General features: G+C 38.9%; 1 protein-coding gene across 12 annotated transcripts in view; it reads right to left on the bottom strand.

Annotated features, from left to right (window-relative positions):
* Window positions 1–25,629, bottom strand: part of LOC134347065 (nuclear factor 1 B-type-like) — a 314,847-nt gene extending 289,218 nt beyond the window's left edge. For 4 of the 12 annotated variants that reach the window (XM_063049132.1, XM_063049141.1, XM_063049139.1 and 1 more), the window contains exons 1-2: window positions 22,148–22,842; window positions 16,269–16,800 (exon numbers count right to left, since the gene is read on the bottom strand). In XM_063049132.1, coding sequence (XP_062905202.1) covers window positions 16,269–16,800; window positions 22,148–22,177 — 562 coding nt within the window. In that variant the 5' untranslated portion in view covers window positions 22,178–22,842. Of the gene's footprint in view, window positions 1–16,268; window positions 16,801–19,404; window positions 19,513–22,147; window positions 22,857–25,498 lie in introns of those variants that run through there. The other 8 variants (XM_063049134.1, XM_063049143.1, XM_063049136.1 and 5 more) reach the window with 7 other exon arrangements.
* Window positions 25,630–26,144: the final 515 nt, after the last annotated feature.

Here is a 26,144-nt window from a genome sequence, read left to right as displayed (position 1 = left end):
CATAAATACTCTCAGAACAAAACAAGCTTTTCCTCACAAACCATTCTGCTTTTCGTCCAAAATTTTAAATCTGTGCCTTGAATCATCCACTAAAGTTTCTCTGTAACTTTTTGAATCTTGTACAATCTAATTAAATCTCTCCTCAGCCTTCCTTGCTCCATCAAGTGCAAACCTAACTTCTCTGCTCTGACCTAACATCCAAAATCCATGAACCCAGAATCCATTCTGGTAAATCCTTTTTGCTCACTCAACAATCCTAAAGGAATAGATACATTACTCGGTTCGTAGCTCAACTAGTATTTTTTTCTGAAATATGTTCTGGCTTTTATCTTAATAAGCCAATTCAGCCTTTATATAACATCCCTGTTTTTGTAGTCTATGAATCTTAAAATTAAATCTACATTACTAACTGCCCTCTCAACTAGCCTTGCCTTCTCCATGGATGATCCAGGTTTCTCTACTGTTAAACCCCCTTGAAACTTTATCATTTATCCATGTAGTCTTCCTAGAAAATGATTTAATTCACACCTCTGTCAAATTTCATCTTCCATTTAGAAGGCCTTGCCGCCAGTTTATCAGTAACTCTGTTATTATTATATTGTTTCACACACTTAGTCATCTACAACTATGTGAGTTTTTCTCTGTGCACTAATATTAAGTTATTAATATATATTGAAAACTCAACTCATCCACTGGTCATATAAAAAGCTTCATGCCAACTGATAATGTTTCACATTAAATAAAACACTTCTTTGAAAAGGATTGACCTTAGTAAAATTATCCATCTGGTGGATTGATAAATAAACAAAAGGACCCAATTTTTTCCAGTTTACTCATATTGAACTTAGATTACAGCAAAAGGATCTCAGCCTGAGTCTTATCGACCCAAAAGAAATTGAGTTGTTTTGGACAAAGTCTGACATCCGAAGGAATACTTAATCTCCTTTAGCTACACTACCAATCTTATTCATACAACCCAATTTAGTGAGATATAATATTCCAATATTTGTCAAAGTGACTTGATGTTTCACGACCATAGTGTGCAATCTGCTCAATTACCCTATGTGTCTCTGTAACCTATTTTCTTTTGGCACAGTTATTGTTCCATATTATATTTGGAATAAATTGGCTTATTAAAGTAAAAGTCAGAAAATATTTAGATGTAGTTTCTATAATTTTCTGGGCATTTTATGTAATACTTTATATTTTACCAGTATTCTGCTTGCAAACTCAAGTAGTGAAAATCCATTCATGCACATATAAAGTGCATCAATTCCTTTAATCTTTCCTCATATAGTAGTCAAGCTGGTACTTTAAGTAGGCAATCCATTACACATTTTCAATAACAAAAAGAATGAATAATTAACATTGCAGCCAAACAAATGTTACAAATTAGAATGAACATTCTTATAAACTACATATTAAATGAGAATATTTTAACCATGTCCACTACAAATAATGCCTGTACAATCAAACTCAGATTATACCAAGTGAAGTTGTTCTCTCACTTGAAAAGCTAGTCTATAAATTCTTAGCTGCAATACATTTTTTCTGACAGTGACACTTATGAAAATTCTTTAGTTCCAATGTGCAATTTCCAAGACAAATCATGTTCCTTTACAGCAGAGGTTCCCAACCTGGGGTCCATGGATGCCTTGCTTAATGGTATTGGTCCATGGCATAAAAAAGGTTGGGAACCCCTGCTATAGAGGTTTAACTGGGTAATTCCAACCACTAACACACTGCTGTGAGGATGGGACACACACAGTAATCTTGAACCCCACATAGTACTAGTGGTCCTAAGATATACCCCTCAGTGACTTGTCACTGATTAACAGCTCTGCTGTCAGACTAGGTGCCAGGCCAGGACTGAGAACTCCACTCAATTCAGTTCCCTTCCTTACCATATCTCCTTTGACTGATAACACTACTGAAGCCACAACTCTTAAATGAAGGCCTGACTTAACTTCTGACAGAGTCCATGATTCCTTTCCTGATTATCAGCAATCTTCCCCGCAACCATTGAAGCCACCTCATTACGGGACTTAGAAAAACTTCTGTAAAACCAAGGTGCACAAAGGTAAGTACAGAAGGGTCATCGAAACAAGGTCAATAACTTGGGCCTTAAACATTCTTGAATTTTGTCACAATAGGCACATAACTTAAATGGTCATTGGTACACCAGGCAACAGCCCAGCATCAAACCTTCTTGCATCAATTGTATGTGGGACATTGTGTATTCAAGATAAATCCTTAGCCACGTGATCTTTTAGTTCTATACAAACATTTCATTGAATTCTATTATTCCACCACCACTACCAACTTTAAAATTAAATTCTGTAACACAAAGCAGAACATATGAAGAACTCAGTGGATCAAGCAACATCTATAAAGTCAAAAGGCATGTGTCGATATTTCAGGTTGAGACCCCGCCTCAGTGTACGAAGTTTCTTTTCTCTTCTGAGATTCTGTAAACCTCTTACCCTTCCCCGTATACAACTTCTCTCATTGGTCCTCCCTCATTGCAGCCTCCCCTCATTGGTCCTCTAGTGCTTTAAACAATCATATTAACCAGTTTTATTTAAAAACTCTCACTAACCTTCACGAAGGAACCAAAAGTCCTTTCAGCTGAGGGAATTCAGGAAGTTAACTATTCCATTCCATAGATACTAGTGTTTGCCAAACGGAAAGATGCAATAAGTATGAACAATCCACACTTTACAATTAAAAGTACCAGTAAAATGCTAATGCATCTTGTCCAGTTGGAGAAAGTATTCAACTGTGAATCAACTTCTCTGAATTAATTCCTTAATTAGTGCAGGCAAGCTTAATTACAATTTGCATTAAGACCACGGACTCAATTACAGAACTGTGATATTTCTCATCAGATAACAGTACTTCCTGTCATCCAGTCGTCAAATCATCAGAGAAACCTAGCACCATAATTATGAAATTCCAGACTACATGGGAAGAAGTAGTGTCCAGTTTAAGTACCAGAATATCCTGGATTCCACGGAGATCAAACTTGATTCCATTCTTTCAACAGAGACATGCTTTCTTGGAGCTACCTTCTAAGCCGATGGGATTCTGCTAAACCTCTTCGATGTATATTAATAACTAATCACTAAATTAAACTAATAAAGATAAATACTTTCTGGGTTACTAGATACCACAGATACTTCAATTGAAGTATGTGCAGAATATCTAAAATTAAATATAAACACAGCAAATATTGTTTGTACAAACATTCTATCTATTGCCTGAACAACAAAACTTTCCAAAACACTTTAACTGATTGACCATTTTATTATATTATTTAGAATATATTACTTAGAATATGCATTGATGTAACATTTGATTACAAGGATTATGTAATTCAAAATTCAAAATAAATTTATTATCAAAGTACATATGTGTCACTATATACAACTCTGAGATTCCTTTACTTGCGGGCAATCACAGTAAGTACAAGAAAAATAAAAACAAAAAAGAGGTCGCACCTAACACAGTGGCAAACAACCAATGTACAAAAAAAACTATCTATGCAAATACGAAAAGAGAAAAAAAAAATCAATAACATTGAGAAAATGAGATGAAGAGTCCCTCAGAATGAGTCCGTTTCAGTAGGAACAGTTCAGTGATGGGACCAGTGAAGTTATCCCCTCTAGTTCAAGAGCCTGATGGTTGAGGGGCAATGACTGTTTCTGAACCCGGTGACGCGGGGACGGAGGCCCCTGTACCTTCTTCCTGATGGCAGCAGCAGCAAGAAGAGATCATGGCCTGGATGGTGGATGCTGCTTTCCTGTGACAATGCCCAGTGTCGATGTGCTCAATGGTGGGGAGGACTTTACCCATGATGGACTGGGCCGTATCAATTATTTTTTGTTGGATTTTCCGTACAAGAGCATTAATGTTTTCATACCAGGCTGTGGTACAACCAGTCAATATACTCTCCACCACACATCTTTAGAAGTTTGACAAACTAATTCGTCCGCCTCTCCCCCAACTCTGGAGTTAATTTATATTTTTACCCTAAGGTTGGTATGATCACTTCTCATAAACAGTCCACTCAAATTATGATACATCTTCTGGGACTATTTAACTGTACCGGATTCAGAAGCAAAAGATCTAATATATTCTGAATCCTGGGAATACTCACTAATTTGTTCACTTATTCTGACAATGTCCAAAAGAAAGCAAACACTTCAGCAAAATGCTATCAGGCAGTGACAAATGCTCCCAAGGGATGCGTGCAATCCACTGCTTGGAGAGTCAGATCAGTGACCCCTGTGTTAGCAATCCCCACACAGAATCGAAGGAAGTGGTAACACTGCTAACAATGTAAAGGTCAAACGGCTGGCTGCCATTCTGTGCGTCAAACAACAGAGGTCAAGGGCTTCAGGTAACATAAGGCTTCAGGCTGAATGTAGGAATAATCAATCTGCTTTAACAAATCAACTTTAGTCGGCTAAGCTGCACAAGGCACATGGCTTCCCGTTGCAGGGGTCTTGACTTTGAGGCAGGGAGTCAGACAGCAACTCTCATAAATACTGTTCTGAATGTGCCGGAACAAATTAAAGTTGATGTATCTGGGACGCAGGGATGTTGTAGCCTAACCAGTACAAAACAGTGGTTTGAATAGACATCAGTCACTTCCAGGGTCTAATTTGTTGCAGCTTTTCTATAGCATGAGAAAAATTTCTAACACCACATTGTGCCAATGTATTATCATCCTCAATCATAGTATTAATATTTGAGTTGAGTAGGTTAAATTTGGTGAATCGAATTTTACGAATGCATTGCTCAACCTAACAGACCTCTAGTCCTCAAAATGAAGCAAATGCTTTGGTCAGTCAGTTGTGTCACCGACTGGACCAAACACTTGGTGGGAAAAAGAGTGTAAGCATCAGGTGGTTTGGAGAGGACGTGTATAATATGTTCAGAATTATATTCAAAATACAGGCTGTGGTTCTGCAGCAGGAGTACTCATGCTCCCGATATCAGACTAGTTACTGGAAATTGCTCTGGCGGTGTTTGCGGAAGGTGTATAATGTATCAGCACCTACATTTAGCGGGTTTGGCCACTGCCCATCTTTACACACCCCTGGAGATCTGCAGTGAATTGATGAATATTTTCCAACAGGGCAAAAATTAATCACGTGGACAACAAAGGTATTCCTATCGTTCAATAAACACATTCTGCCATATGTTTTTTCCACCTCCATCAAGACTCGATTATCAAACTGCAATGTTAACAAATCAAGGATGTTCTCCATGTAAACAGACTCCGCTTCAACCCGAACCTCTGCCCCCATTCTCCAGAAATAAAAACATTGTACTGATACAGGTATGAAAAAATATATAAACAACCAGCTTTTTAAAGTACTTCTCAAATCGACCAACCCCAATTGCACAATTATGTTTAAAGTCTCACATGAATTCTGTGAGTTAACTTCTGTCATCATTAACTTACAGAGAGAGGCTGAGCAGGGTAGGACATTGTTTTTTCTTTGGAGTGTGAGAGAATGAGTGTGATCTTATACATCTAGGAGAGACATAGATAGAGTGAATGTGCACCAACTTTTTTCCCCATGGTTGGGGAAAGAAGAACTAGAGAGAATAGGTTTAAAGTAAGAGGGGAGAGATTTCATAGAAAACTGAAGGGCAACTTTTTCACCTAGAGGGTGGTCAGTATATAGAATGAGCTGCCATAGCAAATATTTGAGGCAGATACATTAGCAATATTGAAAAGACACTTGGACAAGTTCATGCAACACACATAAAAGTTGCTGGTGAACGCAGCAGGCCAGGCAGCATCTCTAGGAAGAGGTACAGTCAACGTTTTGGGTTGAGACACTTCGTCAGGACTAACTGAAAGGAGAGCTAGTAAGAGATTTGAAAGTGGGAGGGGGAGGGGGAGATCCGAAATGATAGGAGGAGGCAGGAGAGGGAGGGATGGAGCCAAGAGCTGGACAGGTTATTGGCAAAAGGGATATGAGGGATCATGGGACAGGAGGCCTAGGGAGAAAGGAAAGGGGGAGGGGGGGAAAACCCGGAAGATGGGCAAGGGGTATAGTGAGAGGGACAGAGGGAGAAAAAGGAGAGAGAGAAAAAGAAAGTATATATATATATAAATAATTAACGGATGGGGTACGAAGGGAGGTGGGGCATGAGCGGAAGTTTGAGAAGTCAATGTTCATGCCATCAGGTTGGAGGCTAACCAGAGCATGGATGTCCAGTCCCTATATACTACCATCCCCCATCAGGAAACTTCTCAAGCTTCCGCTAATGCTCCACCTCCCCCTCGTACCCCATCCAGTATTTATTTATATACACACATTCTTTTTCTCCCTCTGTCCCCCTCACTATACCCCTTGCCCATCTTCTGGGTTCCCCCCCTCCCCCTTTTCTTTCTCCCTGGGCCTCCTGTCCCATGATCCTCTCATATCCCTTTTGCCAATCACCTGTCCAGCTCTTGGCTCCATCTCTCCCCCTCCTGTCTTCTCCTATCATTTTGGATCTCCCCCTCCCCCTCCCACTTCCAAATCTCTTACTAGCTCTTCTTTTAGTTAGTCCTCACGAAGGGTCTCGGCCCGAAACGTTGACTGTACCTCTTCCTAGAGATGCTGCCTGGCCTGCTTCGTTCACCAGCAACTTTGATGTGTGTTGCTTGAAATTCCAGCATCAGCAGATTTACTCGTGTTTGTGTTGGACAAGTACATGGATAGGAAGTGTTTAGAGGGATATGGGCCAAATGTGAGCAAATGGGCCTAGTTAGATGGGAATCTTGGTCAGCATGGACCAGCTGTGCTGAAGGCCCGGTTTCTATGTTGCAGGGTCCGTTTCTATGCTGAAGGACCTGTGCAGGGCTGAAAGGCCTGCTTCAATGCCGAAGGGCCTGCTTCAATGCCAAGGGACCTGTTCCTATGTTTTTGGGAGCTGTTTCTATGCTGTAGGGAATGTTTCTATGCTGAAGGGCCTATTTCTAGAGGAATAAACATGATTCTATAATTTCCGGAGTAATATTAGGAGGGAGATGTTCAAACTTCAAAAAGTAGTTCTAAAACTAATAAAGCCTAATATTGTGAAACGATAATTCAGGTTCAATATCCTCATTAAAGTTAACCAATTTCTAAACATGAACTTGTTTTCACTGTATGACATTATTACCACACTTAGCATACAAATGAGAAGAAACTATAATATGCCAATCAATCAATTGAAGTAAAGACATGATTATAACTTGATTCTACCTTTTATACAACAGATTCCTGTTTCCCCATCCTAACCTGTAGCCGCTCCATTCAAGCATACCCATGGAACCACACAACCCACAAAAGAATTCTGTGATCCCTTGCAAAATGTGTGTTATTTATGGCAGTCTTCATTGCAAAACTGCTAAATAGTGCATTACCATTACTTTGAAGTTTGACTGCAACAACATGTCCTCGCCAAACTACTATGATGCACTGCCTGGGGATGTGCATGTTTATATTTTTCTGTGTCTAATGCTATGTGCTACCCTGGGTCAGCTTTCACTGCTCCTGTGCATGAATGTCCATGTGCAAATGAGAGTAAACTCAACATTGGCGATGACTAAGCACAAGAGATTCTGCAGATGCTGGGAATCCAGAATAACATGCACAAAATGCTGGAGGAACTCAGCAGGCCAAGCAGCATCTATGGAGAGGAATAAATAGTTTGCCGTTTCGGGCCAAGTCCATTCACCAGGACTTTTCATCAGACCCTTCAGTTGCCTGTGACTACAGTCTGTTGTTCTGATCTACTTGTCTCCTGATACGAGAGGAGAACCTGGGAATTTCTACAAAGTGCCTGCTATTGAATTTCAGCAGGATATGTAGCAAGTAAGATGATAAGAACTTAAGTCTACTCTGTATCAGTGTATCTACTCAGACTTCACTAGATTTGGCAAAAGGAACAGTGAGCTCTTCAATGCTGAGTCACTCACCACAAGTGCTTCAGGTAAGACATGACTGCTGTGCAAAGCCCATTACAGCATACAGGGAGTTCTCCAAACACCGCATAGCTGGATGCACAACAGAGTGTCAGGAGGTTATTGAACGACTGAATACCTCTGGAGCAACAAGAAAAAGTGTACGAGGTGCTCGCATGAACCCTGGCTACACAGTGCAGTACTGTGGACTGCCAATGATCTGACAGGATGATATAACAGATGATATGAAGATTATCTACATCTAAGGAAAGAGTACACCCATACATATGGAGTCCTAAACATGGCAATCAGCCCTGCATCCAGGAATGCATCATGTTGTCTTCAATGTAATGGAAAAACCTTGCTTCCAAATGAACAAGAAGCAATAAAAAGCACCAAGCAGGATACAAAACCAATAACCTTTTTTGTTGCTTCTGGTTTCCAGATCGATTTAAATTATTTCTAAAACTATCAACAGGACAGCGCAGTTGCCTGTGACTACAGTCTGTTGTGCTGATCAACTTGACTCCCGATATGAGAGGAGAACCTGAGATTCTTTCCAAAGCAGTTGTACAGCTGGCAGAGCTGCTGCCTCACAGCAATAGCGCTCCAAGTTCAGTCCCGAGCACGGGTTCGTTCTGTGCGAAGTGTGCACCTTCCCTCCATGGCCCCGAGGGTTTCCCCCCAGGTGCACTAGCTACCTCCCAAGTTCCAAAAATATGTAGGTTGAGAGGTCAGTAGGACACGGCAAATTGTGCCTTGTGCAGGGGTGAGCAGTACAATCTGTGAGGGAGTTGAGGGAAAAGTGGGGAGAATAAAATTGTATTAATATAATTCAGTGCCTGGTAGTGTGCTGAATGGGTGAGCTAAAGGGCTCCGTTTCTATGCTTTGTCACCATAAGACACTGCATTTAATTACCTTGCATTGACTGCTCAATAGCACACACTCATGCAGCACAGCGTTCAATAACCCACTGCTTAAAAAGGCACACAAGAAGGTTGCGACAGGAACACAGGTCAACGCATGACTCATCTCATCAACTAACGCAATGTTCTACATGCTCCCAGGTGAAGTAGAGGCAGGGCCGCTGGCAGGAAGACTCTCACAGGCTCCAAATCCAGAAAACAGCAGCTCAAAGCTTTCACAAGAGCCACCAACACCCCACTGAAGCAACACTTGGGGGACAGGAGTAGTCAACACTTGCTACTTTACAAAGAAATATGTGTGGAAGCTTTCCAGTGTTAGGAGCATTTTGGACCTGCATAAAATTTACATTTTGGCACCTCTTTCAAGTCTGCATTAGTTACCTTTGTCGCTCAAGAACCACCCTTTAAATTAGTGTGAAATGTGGGCTTGACTAGGAACGTCTAGATGTCTGCAGGACTGGTTTGTATTGGTGGAAGAGAGCCAGGCAAAGAGAAGATGCTATCTAGGATATGTCTGCTGGCACTCGCAAAGTACAACTGAACGTCACAGCCGTGAGCACATGCCAAGTATCCTATGCAAAAGACACTGCTCCCCCAATGATCCCAATAACGTCTGCTCTTCCTGCTCCTTATCTGAAGATGTTATCCCTTCAATTGGACATACAACCAGCCGTCACTGCCGTACATTGTTGTAAAGTGAAGAGCAGACTATCAGCTTCCTCCAATTCTCATTGGTGCATACTCTAATTCATTAGTTCTTCCTCTATTATTATGTATTGCATTGTACTGTTGCCGCAAAGTTAACATATGTCGATGATACTAAACCTGATTCTGATTCATCAACACAACTAAAACGCATTTTTAATATTTGAGTAACTTGCTCAATAACAATTCAGGTGTACAACTGGTTTAGGCTGAAGGGTTGTTGCTGTGCTTTCCAGCATGGAATCATTACTGGAGGCATCAGCCAGGCTTCCAATTTATCACTTGTTGCCGGCCCGTTCCTCCATGAATGGGAGGGGGTGAAATACCACAAGACAAATAGATAGTGGTACCTGCCGAAGTAATGTTCGGGCACCTAGGTAAAAACCTTCCTACAGTCGTACAGCAGGCATGAGAACAGGGTTCCTCAATACCCACGAGTGCAGTGGTGACCCCTGTTCTAATGGGAACAGAGCCACAAACTATCTGCTCATTTCAACAGTGCTCACTGGTGACACAGCTCCCATTCATGTCAGCACTTGAGGACAAAGCTTCAGGGAACTGTCAATGATAAACAGCTGAATACATAATGAAACGTGGCTTTAATGGTCTCCCAAAGAGCAGGGACAATAGACTGTGATTCTTTTTATGGCCACTGAAGCAACATGTCCACCAGGAACATCAGAACAAGTTTTTAAGAAGGTGTGTGGTGTGCTGGCCTTCATTAGTCAGGGGAATGAGTTCAAGAGCCGTGAGGTAATGTTTCAGCTCTATAAAACCCTGTTTAGACCATATTTGGAATATTGTGTTCAGTTCTGGTCACCTCATTATAGGAATGATGTGGAGGCTTTGGAGAGAGTACAGAGGAAACTTACTAGGATTCTTCCCGGATTGGAGAGTATGTTTTATGAATACAGGTTGAGCAAGCTAAAGCTTTTTACTTTGAAATGACTTGATAGAGGTGTACAAGATGATATGAGGCATAGATCAAGTGGACAGAGACTTTTTTCCAAGGGCAGAAATGGCTGATATGAAGGGACATTACTTTAAGGTGATCAGAGGAAAGTATAGGTGGGATAGCAGAGGTAGTTTTTTTTTTATAAACACTGAGAGTAGTGGATGCATGGAACATGCAGCCAGGGATGGTGGTGGAAGCAGATACCTTTGGGACATTTAAGAGACTTTTAGATATGCACATGAATGATAGAATAATGGAGGGCTATGTAGAAGGGAAGGGTTAGATTGGTCTCAGAGTAGTTTAAAAGGTCAGCACAACATCGTGGGCTGAAGGGCCCATACTGTGCCATGCTGTTCTATGTTCTGTGTTCTGTGACTGCAATGATCTGTCACCACCTTCCATGTTAGTCTGAGCCCCAAGAATATAAGAATATAGCCTGAGTGCAGGCTAGGAACTCCTGCAAGCTGCATCCCTGTTAGCAATCCCCCCTCTGGTTTGCCATGCAAACTTGCAGCAGTAGCTGAGGGTGGGGTGACCTTGTCCCATTCCTTGCTGCCTGAAGAGCTCTAAGCAGGAGAGCTCCCAACTACAATAAACACGTGGAAGGCTCCAAGCTTAGACAAACCAAACAGCAAAGTATTCACAACCTCTCCCAATATTTTGTCCAACCTTTCCTAAAAAAGACACTATCAAAATTCTCAGGAAGAAAACCATTCAAAGAACCTGCAATTATGAGGCCTACAATATCAACAGACTGATGAACTTCTCCTCCACCTCCTCATAGAACACAGGTCTGCTCCAGACACTGAAGAGATTTGTGGAACTTGGGAAAGCAAGTGTCCAAAATTGTACAAAAACTCTCTGATTGAGTCAGCAGCATTTCAAGAACCTGCATTTATTAAGGATGTTTGCTTCCTGCTGCCAGATAGAGTCAGGTCTTTGCAAAAGTTGTGACCTTCCTATTGGGGTCCGCACCTTTCAACTGTGGTGCAATTTTAACCCTACCTCATCTTCTCCTCAAGGACCTGTCTCACTTGTCAACTTACCCTGACGTGAAGGGACTTGGAACTTGCCCCGTTCCTGTTACCACCTCCAAAAGACCTAGGATCACAATGAAAGCAAAGGATACCACGCTGCCTTGAATGAAAAATTGCTGAGTTTGTGAGCAGCAATTCCAAACTTACGAAGATCTTCACTTCATTGCCAAATGCCCAACAAAGAAGAATACCGGATTGTGATAATTTGCATGTGCATTTTCATCTACGCTGTAAACAAAACTGTAAAATTATATTGGTGGGAATCTAAATATCTGTATGATATAAGGAATAGAGGTGAAGTAATACTGAAACAGGACACATTCACAAATTCCCTTGCTACAGATTAAAATTTATGTGTAGCATTGCCAGCCAGATACTGGTAACCAATATATTTTTTCGACGGTATCTGCTGAATTTCCCTTCTCAACCAACCCCGAGATTAAGAATATTGCTCAAAGGTTATTACATTGATTTTTCCAACTGTGAACAGGAATCAACAATTACTGGTAAAATCTTGAATTCTGTCATTCATTGTACAGATTGGCAAAATTTTAAAATATATATATTTCCAATATTTTTTCAGCCTCATCAAATACTTGAGCGATGTGCTTTCTTTTTTAAAGAGGGAACATGGTTGACTTTTAAAATTCAACTAGTTTTGTCAAGAAACTTCCTCTCTTCCCTAATGTTACTGCACAAGAGATGTTTTGATCCTGCTTCAAACTAAAGCAGCACAGGAAGCTAGCAGGTGTTACCATTGTTATTTTAGTCCAATTTGTTATTAGTTGCAGAGTAATGATAAAACTAGGTTCCATTCAATAAATCACACTATGTTGCTTTTAAGTCTGCAAAACAAACCCTGAAAATATTAAACTTTGAAAATGGCAGGGGGAAATTAAAATTAAACATAAATGATAAATTAATGTGTGCAGCCAATGTGTGTGCATTCTTGATCCTGGGTAATTATGCTAACACTGCATGCTTACACTTAGTTTGAAAGCTCATTTTTAAAGAAAAGAATTTGTAAAAAAAAGCTTTATTTCTTAAAATCACTCTAATTCTGAGAAATAAAAGACAACAGCTTAGGAACAGCAACCATCAAAAACTTTTCAGAATCCTTCACTGCATTGCAGATGCCAGCTAGCGAATCAGAGCCACCACACACGTACACAATCAGCTTTCGATGCCAAGTCTAGTTCCACTGGCAACCATTATTGGCTCCACGCATGTGCCTTAATCTCTCTTGGCATGAGAGGAGCAAAATGGTGGCTCACAAATCAATGGTACAGAGATACAAAAGTGCTTCCGTGCTCTGCAGAATACAATAATTTAAACTAAGAAGGCGCTTTTTATATTAATCGATGTCTTGAATCATTACCAACAAATTCAACTTTGCTACCCAATCTTTCAAAAGCACAAAATGCAATTTAGGTTTTCAGATTTCAGTGGCTCATTCTGAGCTTTAGACTGCACTGCCTTTAACAGGCAGTTCTTTCCTCCAACTGCTTCCTTTCCAATCCCGTTACTGAGACGATGCCATTTCAATGAAAAGATTTTTGCTAAATTTATAATCGTTATTAGATCAAGCACAATGTTCTTATAATAAATATCCTAAAAGACAGAGGAAATCGTTAAAAACTACAAATTAGTCAAAAACTATGTACTTTCTGTCCAGTTAGCAAACTTCTGCTTCACAAAAAGCTTCTAAAGTGGGTGATTCTTTTGTATAGTTCTCCTTTTGAGGATGCAGAGAAAGGAAGAAAGTTCCTAAAATAATTAAGTTATGCCACAACTTGTGAGACCAGTTGAAAATTTGTTTTTCTTCAGCTTAACAGTTTTTGTTAATGATCTGAGCTACATTAGACACAGTCATCAAGTGAACATCACTAGTGGCTCATTTTCTCCCTCACATTGCCAGATGCCTTAAGATATTTCGATTCCATGTAATTAAAACAAAATTCAAATGTCTTTTATTTTAGTTCTTATATTGTAATTGTTAATGTTTCCATTTTAATGAAAATAACTGAAAGGCAAACATCATATCAGAGTTCAATAAAAATGCCTGTGCATATGTAAGGCAGGAGAGCCAGCTTGTACCAAAGGCAGAGGAAAAACAGGTTCTGTTGTATGGGCAATGTCACCCAGTGTTTTCAAGCTGGTGTTTGATGAAGCTTGCAGTACATGTGGTCAAGTTGGTTAATGTGGTAATGCTAATTTTCCTTCCTTCAAACTTCTCCCCAGATCCTTCAAGGAGGTGCAGCAATGGCTAATGATCTGATACATCAAAATAGGTTATCTTGAAAACATCATTAAGAAAAAGGTAATAAACAGACTTCTGAAACTGCTGTATGTGCACAAGTTTCTTTGACAGCATTTATTCCCAGTGACTATTTTTAGATTGCTGCACCATGTGCAAACAGATTGTACTCAGATCCGTGTATACCTGAGCGTTACCTGTACCTTTATAAAAAATGAAATTGCAACAACCCCGCAACCCTTCACACTGCACAAGCTGGCAAATTCATTCCACTAATGCAGCATCACCCAAATACAGTCATTGGCATCAATTGAAAATCAGAAATTTTGAACGATAAAATCAGATTTCTAAAATAAAATGCGAAGCACGTGCCAGTTCTACAGTTATTAAACCCAGATTAGTTTGCGTAGGTATTGCTGGCCAACAGGGGCTCTTGTACGTTGCAGCATCCTACCAGCCCAAGATTGTATAAGTTGGTGATTTGACATTTTGGAGGTTTGTTTACAAGCAAACTGCAAGCAACTATTGACAAAAGAAGCAATCAGAAAGCTTATAAATTTGTGGATTATTCCGGTCACACTGATCAAGTACACCCTAAACACACAGATGAATTTTCTACGTCCCCTCTAGCCTGCAACTGCATACTATTATTCAGAGTCCTCCTTCGATATGCAGTTTAACCAACCACAACAAAGTATCATAATGTTATATTTAAATATTCAATTTGATACTTTTTTTCTAAATTACACCTATTGTTTCTGCAATGTAATGCCTTCAAAAGGGAAAAGTCTCGGTAAATGGATAATATCAACATAATTACAAGACAGGGCCTCACCTACAGATTAGGAAGCGGAAAAAAAATACATCACTGGGGATTATTTTCCATTATTGCGCTAAACTTTGGCAGAATAACAAACGAATAAGCAGACACTACAAAGAAATTATTTGAGGACAGTAATGCATAAAAAAGTACAAACACCTTCCATGTTACAAAAAAGTCTATTCATTCAGAATGTTTCAAATGATTTTTAACACTGTCATATCTAATTTTACCAACATAATAAACCTTTGCTTCAGGGGTAGCAGATCTATTACCAATATGTTCCTTCCTGTACTGTCTAATAAAACCCAGGGAGTCTCCAGAAACACTGACACTACCTGACCACCAAGACCTTAACAACTTCTGGATTTATTGTACTGACATGACTTGTGCCAGTGGAACAGAATGGTCTGCAAATTGTAAATCTAGCAGGCACATCTAGCTGTAGCAGTAACCTCTGTTCCTATTCATGACTCTTATTGTATGATCTTAAATCTACATTCTGAAAGAGAGACATCCAAGAACTGTTTCAGCTTAAGGCTTTCAAAATTGAACTGGGTCCTGTCTGCAAAACGAACTACCCACTTGTCTCTCAAATTAAAACTGGAAACTGTACTGTGCATGGAAGCAAAGAAAAAAAAACTTAGTGACTTAATGTGAAAGTGGTGCAACACACTGTACTCTAAAAAGGTAGAAACCGACAACTTGAACAGCAGAAGAAGCTTCTGCTTTTATTGGAAAGTGTCTGAACACTGTCAGTCACAAGACTGTGTTGCCATGTTTCCCATGGCAACAGCATTTCTATAGCTAATACGAAACAGGCTGCCCAATTTAAAGTAGAAGGGATACAGGTTCATGCCCGTTACTTTCCAAATGCCCATTTCCAGTTCTTGCCAAATAAACCCAGAGGAAGTTGTAAACAGAGAAAATACACCGCCCTCACAAGAACAGTCTGTCTATCAAGCTCAACAGTTTTACACACTTCCCCATGGTCAGTTAATGATGGACATTTACAAAGATCTGGCCTCTCAGAATTAAAATGGGGAAACCTAAAGAAGGGAGAGAAAAAAAAATCAAAGAAATATTTAAATTGTTTCAAGTTCTCTTGTAAATGAAACTTCAAGGAACATTTTGGGGAAGAAGTCAAATCATATTGTACACTATTGGATGAAAAGTGGCGTTAAATTTCATATTTTTAAAGAACATTTCAATATCTATGTTAAAAAGACCATGAGGTTACTTGTGGACATCGTTCCAAATGAATAATACCACTTCATCAATAAGCTGTGACAGCTTATAACTGGTCTCATTTCAACTGTTAAAGTGGGTGAAGAGCTTTCTTCAGAAAATGAACATTTATGAAACTACATGCAAGTAGTGAAAAATAACATCCTATATTTGCCAGATAATTTCTTGCCTATAACCTTACATTTTCCAGGTAAAATTAAGGCTTGAGAAATAACGTAAGCAATACAAATTCTGCAAAGGTTTTGAAATCCTGAACAAGGTAGCTTCAAAGTGGAAGACAGAATAGTAAAAACACTTCTCAATACATTGAAAAATTATATTCAGCCAAGGAATAATGGAACCACCCAACAATTATGCCCCCTTACCTTGTTCCTGAGCATAGTAAGCCAAAAACAGATCTAACTCTTTCACCGATACAGTTATGTGATGTGGCTGCACGCAGAGCATTGGGTTGGAGCACTGAGGGGATTTGACAAGCCGTTCACCATCAGTACTTTCCAATGGGATGCCTTTAAACAGGATCACCATTACCAGATCCAGCCGCCACACTTTGTCAGCTTGCCGCAAGCAATCGATTCTCCGCATCTTGCCTTTCTGATCAGGGTTGGACAGGACACAGCAAGGATGCTTCTTGCCTGTAACTGTGAGCACAAAATCCTCCCGATACTCTTGCCTGATGTCCTTGCGGAGTTTCGCAAGCAACCTCGATGCCCACTTCTGCTTGATTTCTGGCTTCTCACTCAGCAGCTCATCTTTGACTACTCTCTCTTCATCCTTGGACATTCGCTTCTCATGCTTCTTGAAGTATTTACGTTTACGGGCTTGTAAATTGAACCAGGTGTATGCAATTGCACGGACATGTGGAAGAAGTGCTTCAATAAATGGATGGAATTCGTCCTTTAATACAAAAGACACAAGAAAGAAAGGCAGAAAAACATCAACAACTGTAACAATTTATTTTGATGATATCAATGATATGATGTATAGAAAAAAGCAATAAAGATCAATAAAACTGACAGATTTGGGAAGAATGAAAATATATTGCTTTGTCCCCTTATTTTGAGATGACTAAAGAGCTAAACACCAAGTCAGACACAGTCCTAACCATTGCTAAATATCCAACATTTGAGAGTGTTCTCAGCAAGGCAACACCAGAAATAAAATATGACATTACATCAAGTTTTATTTCCGGTCAAAAGACCTTACATTTTTGTAGGTCCATTTTAGTTTGCACCTTAAGTAAACCTTTACATGTTCCGTTGATGAAGAGTCATGGAGAAAAGAGGTTGCTGTTGCAAGGAAGTTAGGCTGGAAAAGCGATAAGCATATCTGTTAATGCGTCCAGTCATTTTTGCTTTCTATTTTACACTTTGCAGTGTGAGGAACAGATCAAATGCGCCCATTGGAAAAGATATAAATTATTAAGTTCACAACATCCATTGATTTGTTATTGCATTCTATGCAATTATTTTCCAAAAAATTGAAACCACAGCTGCTGTGCGACAATGAAAAATTGTAACTTCTGCACTAAGCTTTTTTTCTTGTGTTTTGCATACGGTAACTGGAATGTCAGTGCAAATTTGCTTAATGTTTTAATTCAAACAGCATTTTCTACCTGGCAGTTCTAATGAACTGTTCTCTTTTTAATACTGCCTTCAGCAGCTTTTTAAATTTTACTTAATTATTTATGCTTTTAATAAGATCTTTACATTATGTAATAATATCCTGGCAAATCATAACGACTCAATAATGGTTAACATTTCCACCTCCCAATAAAGGGCTTGAAAATTCCTGGATAATTCTGAATGCTATCTTTAGTGAGCAGTTGGCCACATAAGTACAATGAATGTAAACAGTAGTAATTTTATTTTGGTAATTTTTAAAAATTATTATACTATAATAAAAAAAAGATCACACCATCAGTGGTTTTATAAAATATAATAAGACACTAAAGAGTTAAGCCACAAACTTTTCTGCATGAATACCAGCTCTGTTATGGGTAACCACAGCCTGGGATATAAATGCTTCTGCTCCTCATCTCCACTCCCATTGTTCAGTTTCCCAACTATCCACTTACGAAGAATCTTAGATTTGGAACCAGGTGCAAAAAAAGAAGAAAGTTATTTTGTCCTTTCTAACGTGTAATGCATTTAAAACACCTGTGAAAAAAATCTTTTGTCAAACTTAGACATTTTTAGCACAAAACTTAGCAACTGCAGAGCAACCAAGCAAGCCAATAGCATCAGCTGCGCAGTTCTTTCAGAATCAGAAACTCTAAAACAATGATTCAAAAACCCCAAGCTACAGAAAAGGGAGATCTACTTACCACCTTCCTCTGCACCCCCATCAGCAATTCTAGATGTAGTTTGTCATTTTAGTTTAAAACTTGCAAAAATAAATTAGAACCACTTCACTTAACCTTGTTTTGCATGTAAAGTGCTTAATAAAAAACACTCGGACACCAATTTATTCTCATGCTTTGTGAAACAGTACATGATCATTTCTCCCGGCTCTAAAGTTAGATTTTTAAAAATAAATGTGGGATTGAATTGAAAAAAATATTAAAAGGATTTCCAAAAGTGTTTTAATTGTTTTAACATGCTATAGTCAATTTATTAGTTGAAATGTAGTTTAATGGATGTTACAAATTTTCTCAGTAAAATAATGAACATGGGAAATGTATAAGTAAATCTTTATAACATCCGCCATTGTGGCTCATTGTGCTGAAAGAAACAATGCAGCAATGCTACAATTACTGTTCTTTTGGTTTTTCTTCTGAATTACCAAAAAAAATTGACTACCTTAAAATTATACATTGGCATTTTTCCTGATAAAAAGGCAACTTTTAAGCATTCTGTCTCACGCAAATTTAAAATTAACTTGAAACAATGCGTCCAACATTTGGCTGAAAAAGCAATAGGCTTCAAAGGAAAATCAAGCAAATATAAGTTTTATGTGTTTTTTTAATCCAAGATGATGAACTTTGAATTGGCACAGATTTCTTTCTCAAGCCAAGACAATCTTCCATTTTTTTTAATGTGCTGATGGCATTTGCCATTCGACAGGCAAAGTCAAGTCAAGGTAGCTGAACTCAAGTTATTTCATTTGGTCTTATGCCATGGCTAGCCAAAGCTGTAGAGAAATCGCTTAAACTATAAAATGATCATTTCAAGTTAAATCCACATATTTGTTTTATATACTTAATTATAATTCTTTCGAAATTTCTATTTTCTGCTTTACACAAGTTCAAAGAAAATTGCGTGTTGTATTTTTGCCTTTTTCATTATTTATTTTAAAGATAAACATTTCTGTTTTTTTCTCTTTCATTTAACATGCACCCTTTTTCTAAAATTGCCTTTCTTATTATAAGACATTCAGGCACTTTGGAACAGGAATCAAATCCGTGCATAAATATTTTTGTCTTTGTTAAAGTCATTGTTTGTGTGAAAACATTTCCCTTCAGCTAGTTCAAATACTATTGTAGTTTTAAATTTTACTTACCATTAAATTGAAATTTTGCATTTTTTCCTTAATACATATTAAGTAAAATATTTAAATACTTATTCTGCTCAATAAGTAAATTTCAAGCTCTTTTCAATGGCTGAGACCAACCCTTAACCGTACGGCTATCACTAGACAATTCACAAAGCGCTGTGTAAAACTACACTCCAGTTATATATGAGAAGGAACTAAATCTTGAAGTGCGTAAGATTAAAGAGTCACTAAGTATTTATATTTTGCCTAATTGTAATATTCTTATAAAGTTCATCAAGCCAAAATGCCAGCACTATACGTAAAGCTAACAATACTTCAATGATAGACACCATAATGTTAAATACTCTCAATCTTTTTCATTATTACTGAAAACTTCCACATTTTGTGAAAAGTGAAAAACGTGTGATTAAATTGTTGCAATAATATAAATGGAAAGAAGATTGAAATTATACATAGGTAATTATTAATCATTTAGGTTGATAAATGGTTCATCAATGATCATACCAATTGACAAATATTCATAGGTAACAATGAAAGGTACTTTTCAATACTGTGTAAATGGTCAAACATTTTTCTAGCGAATACCAGGTACTACATCTTCAAAAAATATGCTGCTAAATTTTTAAGTACTACTTGCTTATTACTATAAACAATAAGCTTCATGAATTGTATTTGGACAAAGCTTTCATTGTCTTAAAAGTGTTGTTAAAAAAACTATTAGAATTCTTAGATTCATCAATTTCTGTTTATTTCTGTAACTGCTTTGCACAGTTATTTTGGCACATTTTGTTCCTGAAATATTTCTGACTGCAATTTTGAGCTAAGGCATTTTACGGAAAACAAACCTATCTCAGTAAATCTTTTCAGCACGCCAAACTAAACAGAGAGAAGGAAACACAAAAGTGTTAGCAAAACAACTATGCGACTGTTCTCAATTATGAAAACCACATCATTTTTTCATCTTCAAGCTCAATTCATATACTTAAGGTATCTTCTTTTCTGCCATATTCAGTCATAAAAAATAATTTTGATCAGCAACTCGAATTAAAAGTATGCATTTGAGTTAGCAAGCATATAAAGAAAATACATATTTTAGTTACCTTAAACATTATGAGTTTTACAACTATAATAAAGTTCATGATAAACATTTAAAATCTATAAATAATGGAAATTGTATGCAAAGCACAAATGTATAGCTCAAAAAATTGCCAATTTGCTTACTTTGCGGATTTTCTACTAACACATTAAAATTCTGTAATATAACTGATATGGCATAACAAAGAAACATTATTCTTAAACATTTACGTTTGTCATTAGTTTCTTTGCACTTTTGTATTAATTTAACATACCTCTTGTAAAATTAATCCTATTGCCTGCCTAGTACTACCCTATAAACAAAAGTGGACTTTATTGAGAAAAAGACACCTTTACAAATGTCAATCAAAACATGTTTTGCTAATATAATGTTAATGTTTAGAGTAGCTATTTGAAATTTTGATTAAAATTGCGTTTCCCGTTCATGATGAGATATGTTGCCAAATCTATTTCTTCTTTCTATGTTATATATCAAAAGTTTTCTGCACCGACTTAAAAGAGACAAATATAAAAAAGTTTAATTGCAGTTAAAGTTTAAATCAAGTAAACTATATATTCAAAAACTATTCTGTCTACCATATCAAGTACAACTTTTTGAATTGTTGGACGGAATTGGCGTGGTTTACATATTTTTTATCTACACTATGTTTTCTTTAACAAGGTTCACAGGGCACATTTACCACCCTATCACTGCAGTTTTTCCACTCAAAAAAGCCCTTCCCATCTTGGATAAGCATCATTTTCTCCTCAAATCTAAACACAGCCTGCCCATTTTTACAGAATTATAAATGTCTTAACTTGAAAATTACGTATTTCGACCTCTGCGTTTAAGAAACTTAATTTGTAAAATATTAATCCGCAAGTAGGTTGTTTCAATGTAGTTAAATATAAATAAAAAATTACTCAAGAATATAAATTTCGAAATTCAAAACCCGAACCCATGCAAAATCGTATTAGATAGATTTTATTTTACGTTGCCGGAAAAAAAACGACCGACTTGACTTATAAAAGTCCATAAACGACATGAGATTCATTGTGATAAGTTCTTTGTCCGATTACCTTTATGGGCCGTTAAATTTATCATGACACGTTTGGAAACTGACTAAAACTAATTAGGAGCTTCAAAAATGAAAGTAGTAACAAAAAATATCCTACCACTGGATCAAATTATTCTTTACACGTAATTCTGTTACGAAATGTTTCAACGACGGTATGAAAACTAGAGACACTAGAGGGGTAAGAATGAAATAGAACCAATGGATGGAGTTTGTTTATAAAACAAAACTGCTTTTGTTATGGGCAGGTGACTAAAACGTTTTATTTTCCGAATAAGTGAAAACACTAACATTGCGTAGTTTTGCGCTGTCTCTTTACAATGGAAAGTCCTTTGCTTCAGACTGGCGATTTTGGGAAGTGACTATTTGGTATCCGTCCATTCGCTGCCAGGTTTGTACTGAACTCCACTTGACTGACATTTGCTTTTGCTCGTATGAGGCCGGTCTCTCTGGATGTTACTGTACTGCTTTACCGAGCGGCTCGGCGCGATCAGCAAATACGTCCACCCCCCTGCAAACTGCAACAGGATCTAATGCAACCTTTTCACTCTTACCCCAGTCCTCCCAAAGCAACATGCGCTATTAGAAAATACAAATACCTGTGTGAGACAGATCGGGGAATACATCATCACGATGCCAAAGAGAGAGAGGGAGAGAAACAAGAAAGGCAAATCCTTGAATAACTCCGGCAGATCTCAGGGAGCGGAGCCTCTGAGTAACGTGTTATCCATTCATATACTTGTCGAATAAAAAGCCTCTGATGTGGAGAAGTCGCAAAGTCTGCCGGTATTCGCGCCTAAAGATGCGATGGCAAGTTTCCCAGAAAAAATCTGGAGTCAAGATTTGTGAATTTTCCAGTGGGATATCCTGAGTCTGTCTGCAGCCAGTGGGATAGTGCAGCAAGCACTGTTGCGAGTGCACGCCAGTCAAGTCCAACACCAAGTCCACGCAGAGGCTAGAATAGAAGACGAAACTTTCGATTCAACGCAGTAAAACGTGAGCTGGCTGGAACAGGGACTATGTCCCACGAGTGGCACTAGGATAGGGGGGGGGGCGGTGACCAGGTACCAGTGCTGAACGCCCCCTCGCTTCTCAAGCACGGGGTAAAACAGACCGAATTCAAGCCTCAGGTCCGCTCTGCTCAGCTCACTTGATTTCTTTATTTATTACACAAACTCAACCTTCTCTGTCGCCTCCTCCTTCCCTCCCTTCGCCCCCCCCAACCGACTCCGTGCACGCATTCCTATCCACCAACCCTCGATCTTCTCTGCTATTAGGACAAAAGAGTCTCCTTACAACGGGGGGGGGTGAATGAAAGGGGGGGGGACCCCTCCCGATTCTGTCAAAAGCTGCCGCGCATAGTGTCATTTTACAAGCGGAAGAATTTGGATAAGTGCTTGCCGTAGACAACAAAAATTTCCAGATCGTGAAACCCTGAAATTCAAGGAGTCACTTCCATCAGAACAACATCTCCTGAAGTACCATTCGCAAAGATTCACTTAAAATAAAACCAGTCGAAAACGGATCAGAGTGTTCGTCTTTTCACCCACTGCACCTTGCCCAACATCCAGGCGCAATGTCAGTTTGCAAACTTCAAGTGTCCCTCAAAACTTGGACACCATCTAACAAGGAGTTCTTATTGCTTCAGTTTTATTTTAAGTGATTATTTTTATTTGCATTAGATGTCCTTGTCAGATTCAGTACTATAATATCCCAACAGGTTAGGGATAATTAGATAATTATAGTTTACTGAGTAGAATGGACTCCCCCAAAAACCATCATTCTTGTGGTTTCGCGTCGTCTTTAGATAATATTTACAGTATGTTAGCACGGATTCATGTTTTGCACCTATTATCAAACAATAACCTTGTATTTTGCCCCACCTACGTTGAATTAGGTATTTATACACTTAAATAATAATGGGCATAGAGTTAACGAAGCGTTGAAATCAGTATCATTCCAATGATTTATCAGAAAGTGGTGCGTTGTAGGAGTTTGCATGGCGCAGCTTGTGCCTTTATGGAATGCATTTTATATCGTTTTTGTTCCGGTTATCTACCCCCTCCAACGTGTCTGGCGATATGGTATTTTTCTATCTTCTTAACCAGTCACTTTTTCTCATCTATTACTGCCTCCAATACTCGGGCTGGAAGGCCGACGTCTTCCCTTTCCCTTTGGACATTGAGGCAAGTCACGAAGCCCAAAGTCAAAATGTGAATTAAAATCTGGACCTGCCTTTAATATTATCTCCGAATAAGAGTTAATTTCAGTAGTTATATGCGGAACTCTAACACACGAAAGTGTCGTTCTTCTAAATTAGTCTAATTCCTATTTAGATAAGCGCAAGTTTTGTTTTGTTTGTATTTGGCGCCCTTTTGAATTATTGCAACATGTTATATCACTAACTACTTTGTGGGAAGTCAGTATTTTTTAAAGGTTACCTAAACTGCATCCAATCTTTGCATTACTCTGCACACAAACCAGATTCCAACCTTCTTTCAAGTCAATTAAGTAGCCACTGTTCATACTGTGGAATGTTCATTGAAGATCTGGCCCGCTGCAATAATTATTAACAAAGAAAATGTATCTAATATATTCCTTTTTCCCTGAAAAAAATTCCACCTGTTTAAAATATCTAGGTAGCAAGCGTTCCGTAGTAAGATGACAGTGTTTTAAAATCGTGCCAACCACAGTATTAATAATATTGCGACCAATAATTCACTGAATCCTCCGCAGATTTTGCTTTTGTGCGCTCTACGGCTCCGCATTTGTATTACTGCAGAGAGGAGGAGGAAGGAAATATGCAGTAAAAACTCCGCCAGTTTTGTATGTCTTCTCAAATGTTTCTTCCTCTGGTTAAAGGGGAGAAAGGATGTTGTGTAAGTCTGCAGGCTTTGAACAGAAGCATGGAGAAAATGACGGCAAACTTTAAACATCATTCCATCATTGCAAAGTACAAGGTTGACATAATGCAGTTGGACCCGCGCTTTTGCTCCCTGTTCGCTAATATTTCTGCTCGCCCCCGTTTAAGGGGGAAAAAAGTTACTGGGTGTGCGCGAAGTTGCAGAGTGCATTCGTTTCAGAAAGTCTAAGAAAGCGGACTTCGCCCTCCCCTCGCTCCTCACCAATTATCCCCCCCACCCCCCATCACCGCCACCACCCCCATCCCGTCTTCCTGCCGCCTTTCCTCTGCCGCTTGGTGCGGTGCAGAGTCAGAAGTTGCCGAGTTCCTGGTCTGATCTCTCAAGTTCAATGGCAGCCGGTGAGAAGTTGCCCTGACTCGAAGCTCTGTGCATTCCGATCACGCCACATCAGCATGCCGTGTCAAACACCGAACTCTCTCCCTCCCCCGTCGCCAATCAAACACTCTATTAATAAAGGCCGTCCGCCGGTACGCGCTAGGGACATGGTGGAGATGTTTATAAATGTATTATAAAAATAAGGAGACCCGAAGGAAAAATCCAGAAGCAAAATAGCAAAAAGGAGGCGTAAAACATTATAATTTAAAATAACACGAGACCAAAATCTGAGAGGAGTAAATCAGTGAATGAAAGAATCAGACTGCAGTGTCGGATTTAATTTTTTTGTCTGATTTCAGCCAACATAATGCGACCATCAATCTCAGATTCTCTTGGAGCTGTCGCGCAGAGGTAGGGGAAGAGAGAGAGAGAAAAAAACTAAAAGTAGGGAAATTTGCCAAGCTCAGCGCTTTTTGGATACAACCACTACTGATTCATTACTGACATTACAAAAAAACAAATCTGATAGCGGTGTGACCTACATCGAAAAAGCTGGTGATTGCGGACAAAAACAATCCAATAGTATCGCCAAAAAATAATAAAATAATTGCAAAGTGAAATCAGCATTTAAATAATCTGCAGCTCGGCGACCAGTACACAACCTGAGCAAATATAACAAGGAAAAATATTAACATATTTGTTGTAACGTACCATTGCAATGTTGCAATAAAGTATACTGATTTGCAGTTTGCCTACAACGGTTTATAGCGTCACAATTCTCCTCAAGTTCAAATTGAGCTTCTGTAAAACTGCCAAAAGGCTTTTTCCCCCTTGTTTCTCTTGAAGTGGCCTTTGCAAACCGGAAGCGAAACCTCGGCTTTAAAAAAAAGCGGCAAAGTCAAAGTCAGGCAGTTTGTCCTTGCCAAATCTATGCAAACCACCCCCCTTCCCAAATCCCTTTCTCTCTCCCCCTCCCCGCCTTCTGCTGGAATGCTGGACTTGGCTGTGAGTTTGACTCGGTGCCAAGAGAATGGGCGGTCCATCGGTAGACCTCCCCCTCCCTCTGTCCGTGTTTACATCCCTCTGCTTGGCATGTCTTTCTACACCGGGAAAGGGGCCGGGGTTCAAATTCTCTCCCACTGCCACGCCCCCATCTCATGAGTTTATTTAACCCACCTTTCTCATTGCGCTATCTTCAGTCTCCCTAATCACTTCTATTGAATTTATTTTTCACTATTTTCTCCCCAACTTCACTTTAAATCTCTTCATTCGTGACCCTCCTTTAGCTTTGTACCCCTGTTTACTAATATTGTAATTTATTTTGTCGCCCAGTTCTTTTGGCTCTTTGTTTCAATGT

The sequence above is a fragment of the Mobula hypostoma genome, chromosome 5 (assembly GCF_963921235.1).
Source record: "Mobula hypostoma chromosome 5, sMobHyp1.1, whole genome shotgun sequence".
In the NCBI taxonomy this organism is placed as follows: domain Eukaryota; kingdom Metazoa; phylum Chordata; class Chondrichthyes; order Myliobatiformes; family Myliobatidae; genus Mobula; species Mobula hypostoma.
Note: the sequence above shows the minus strand (reverse complement) of the source record. Positions and strands in the feature narration are given on the sequence as shown.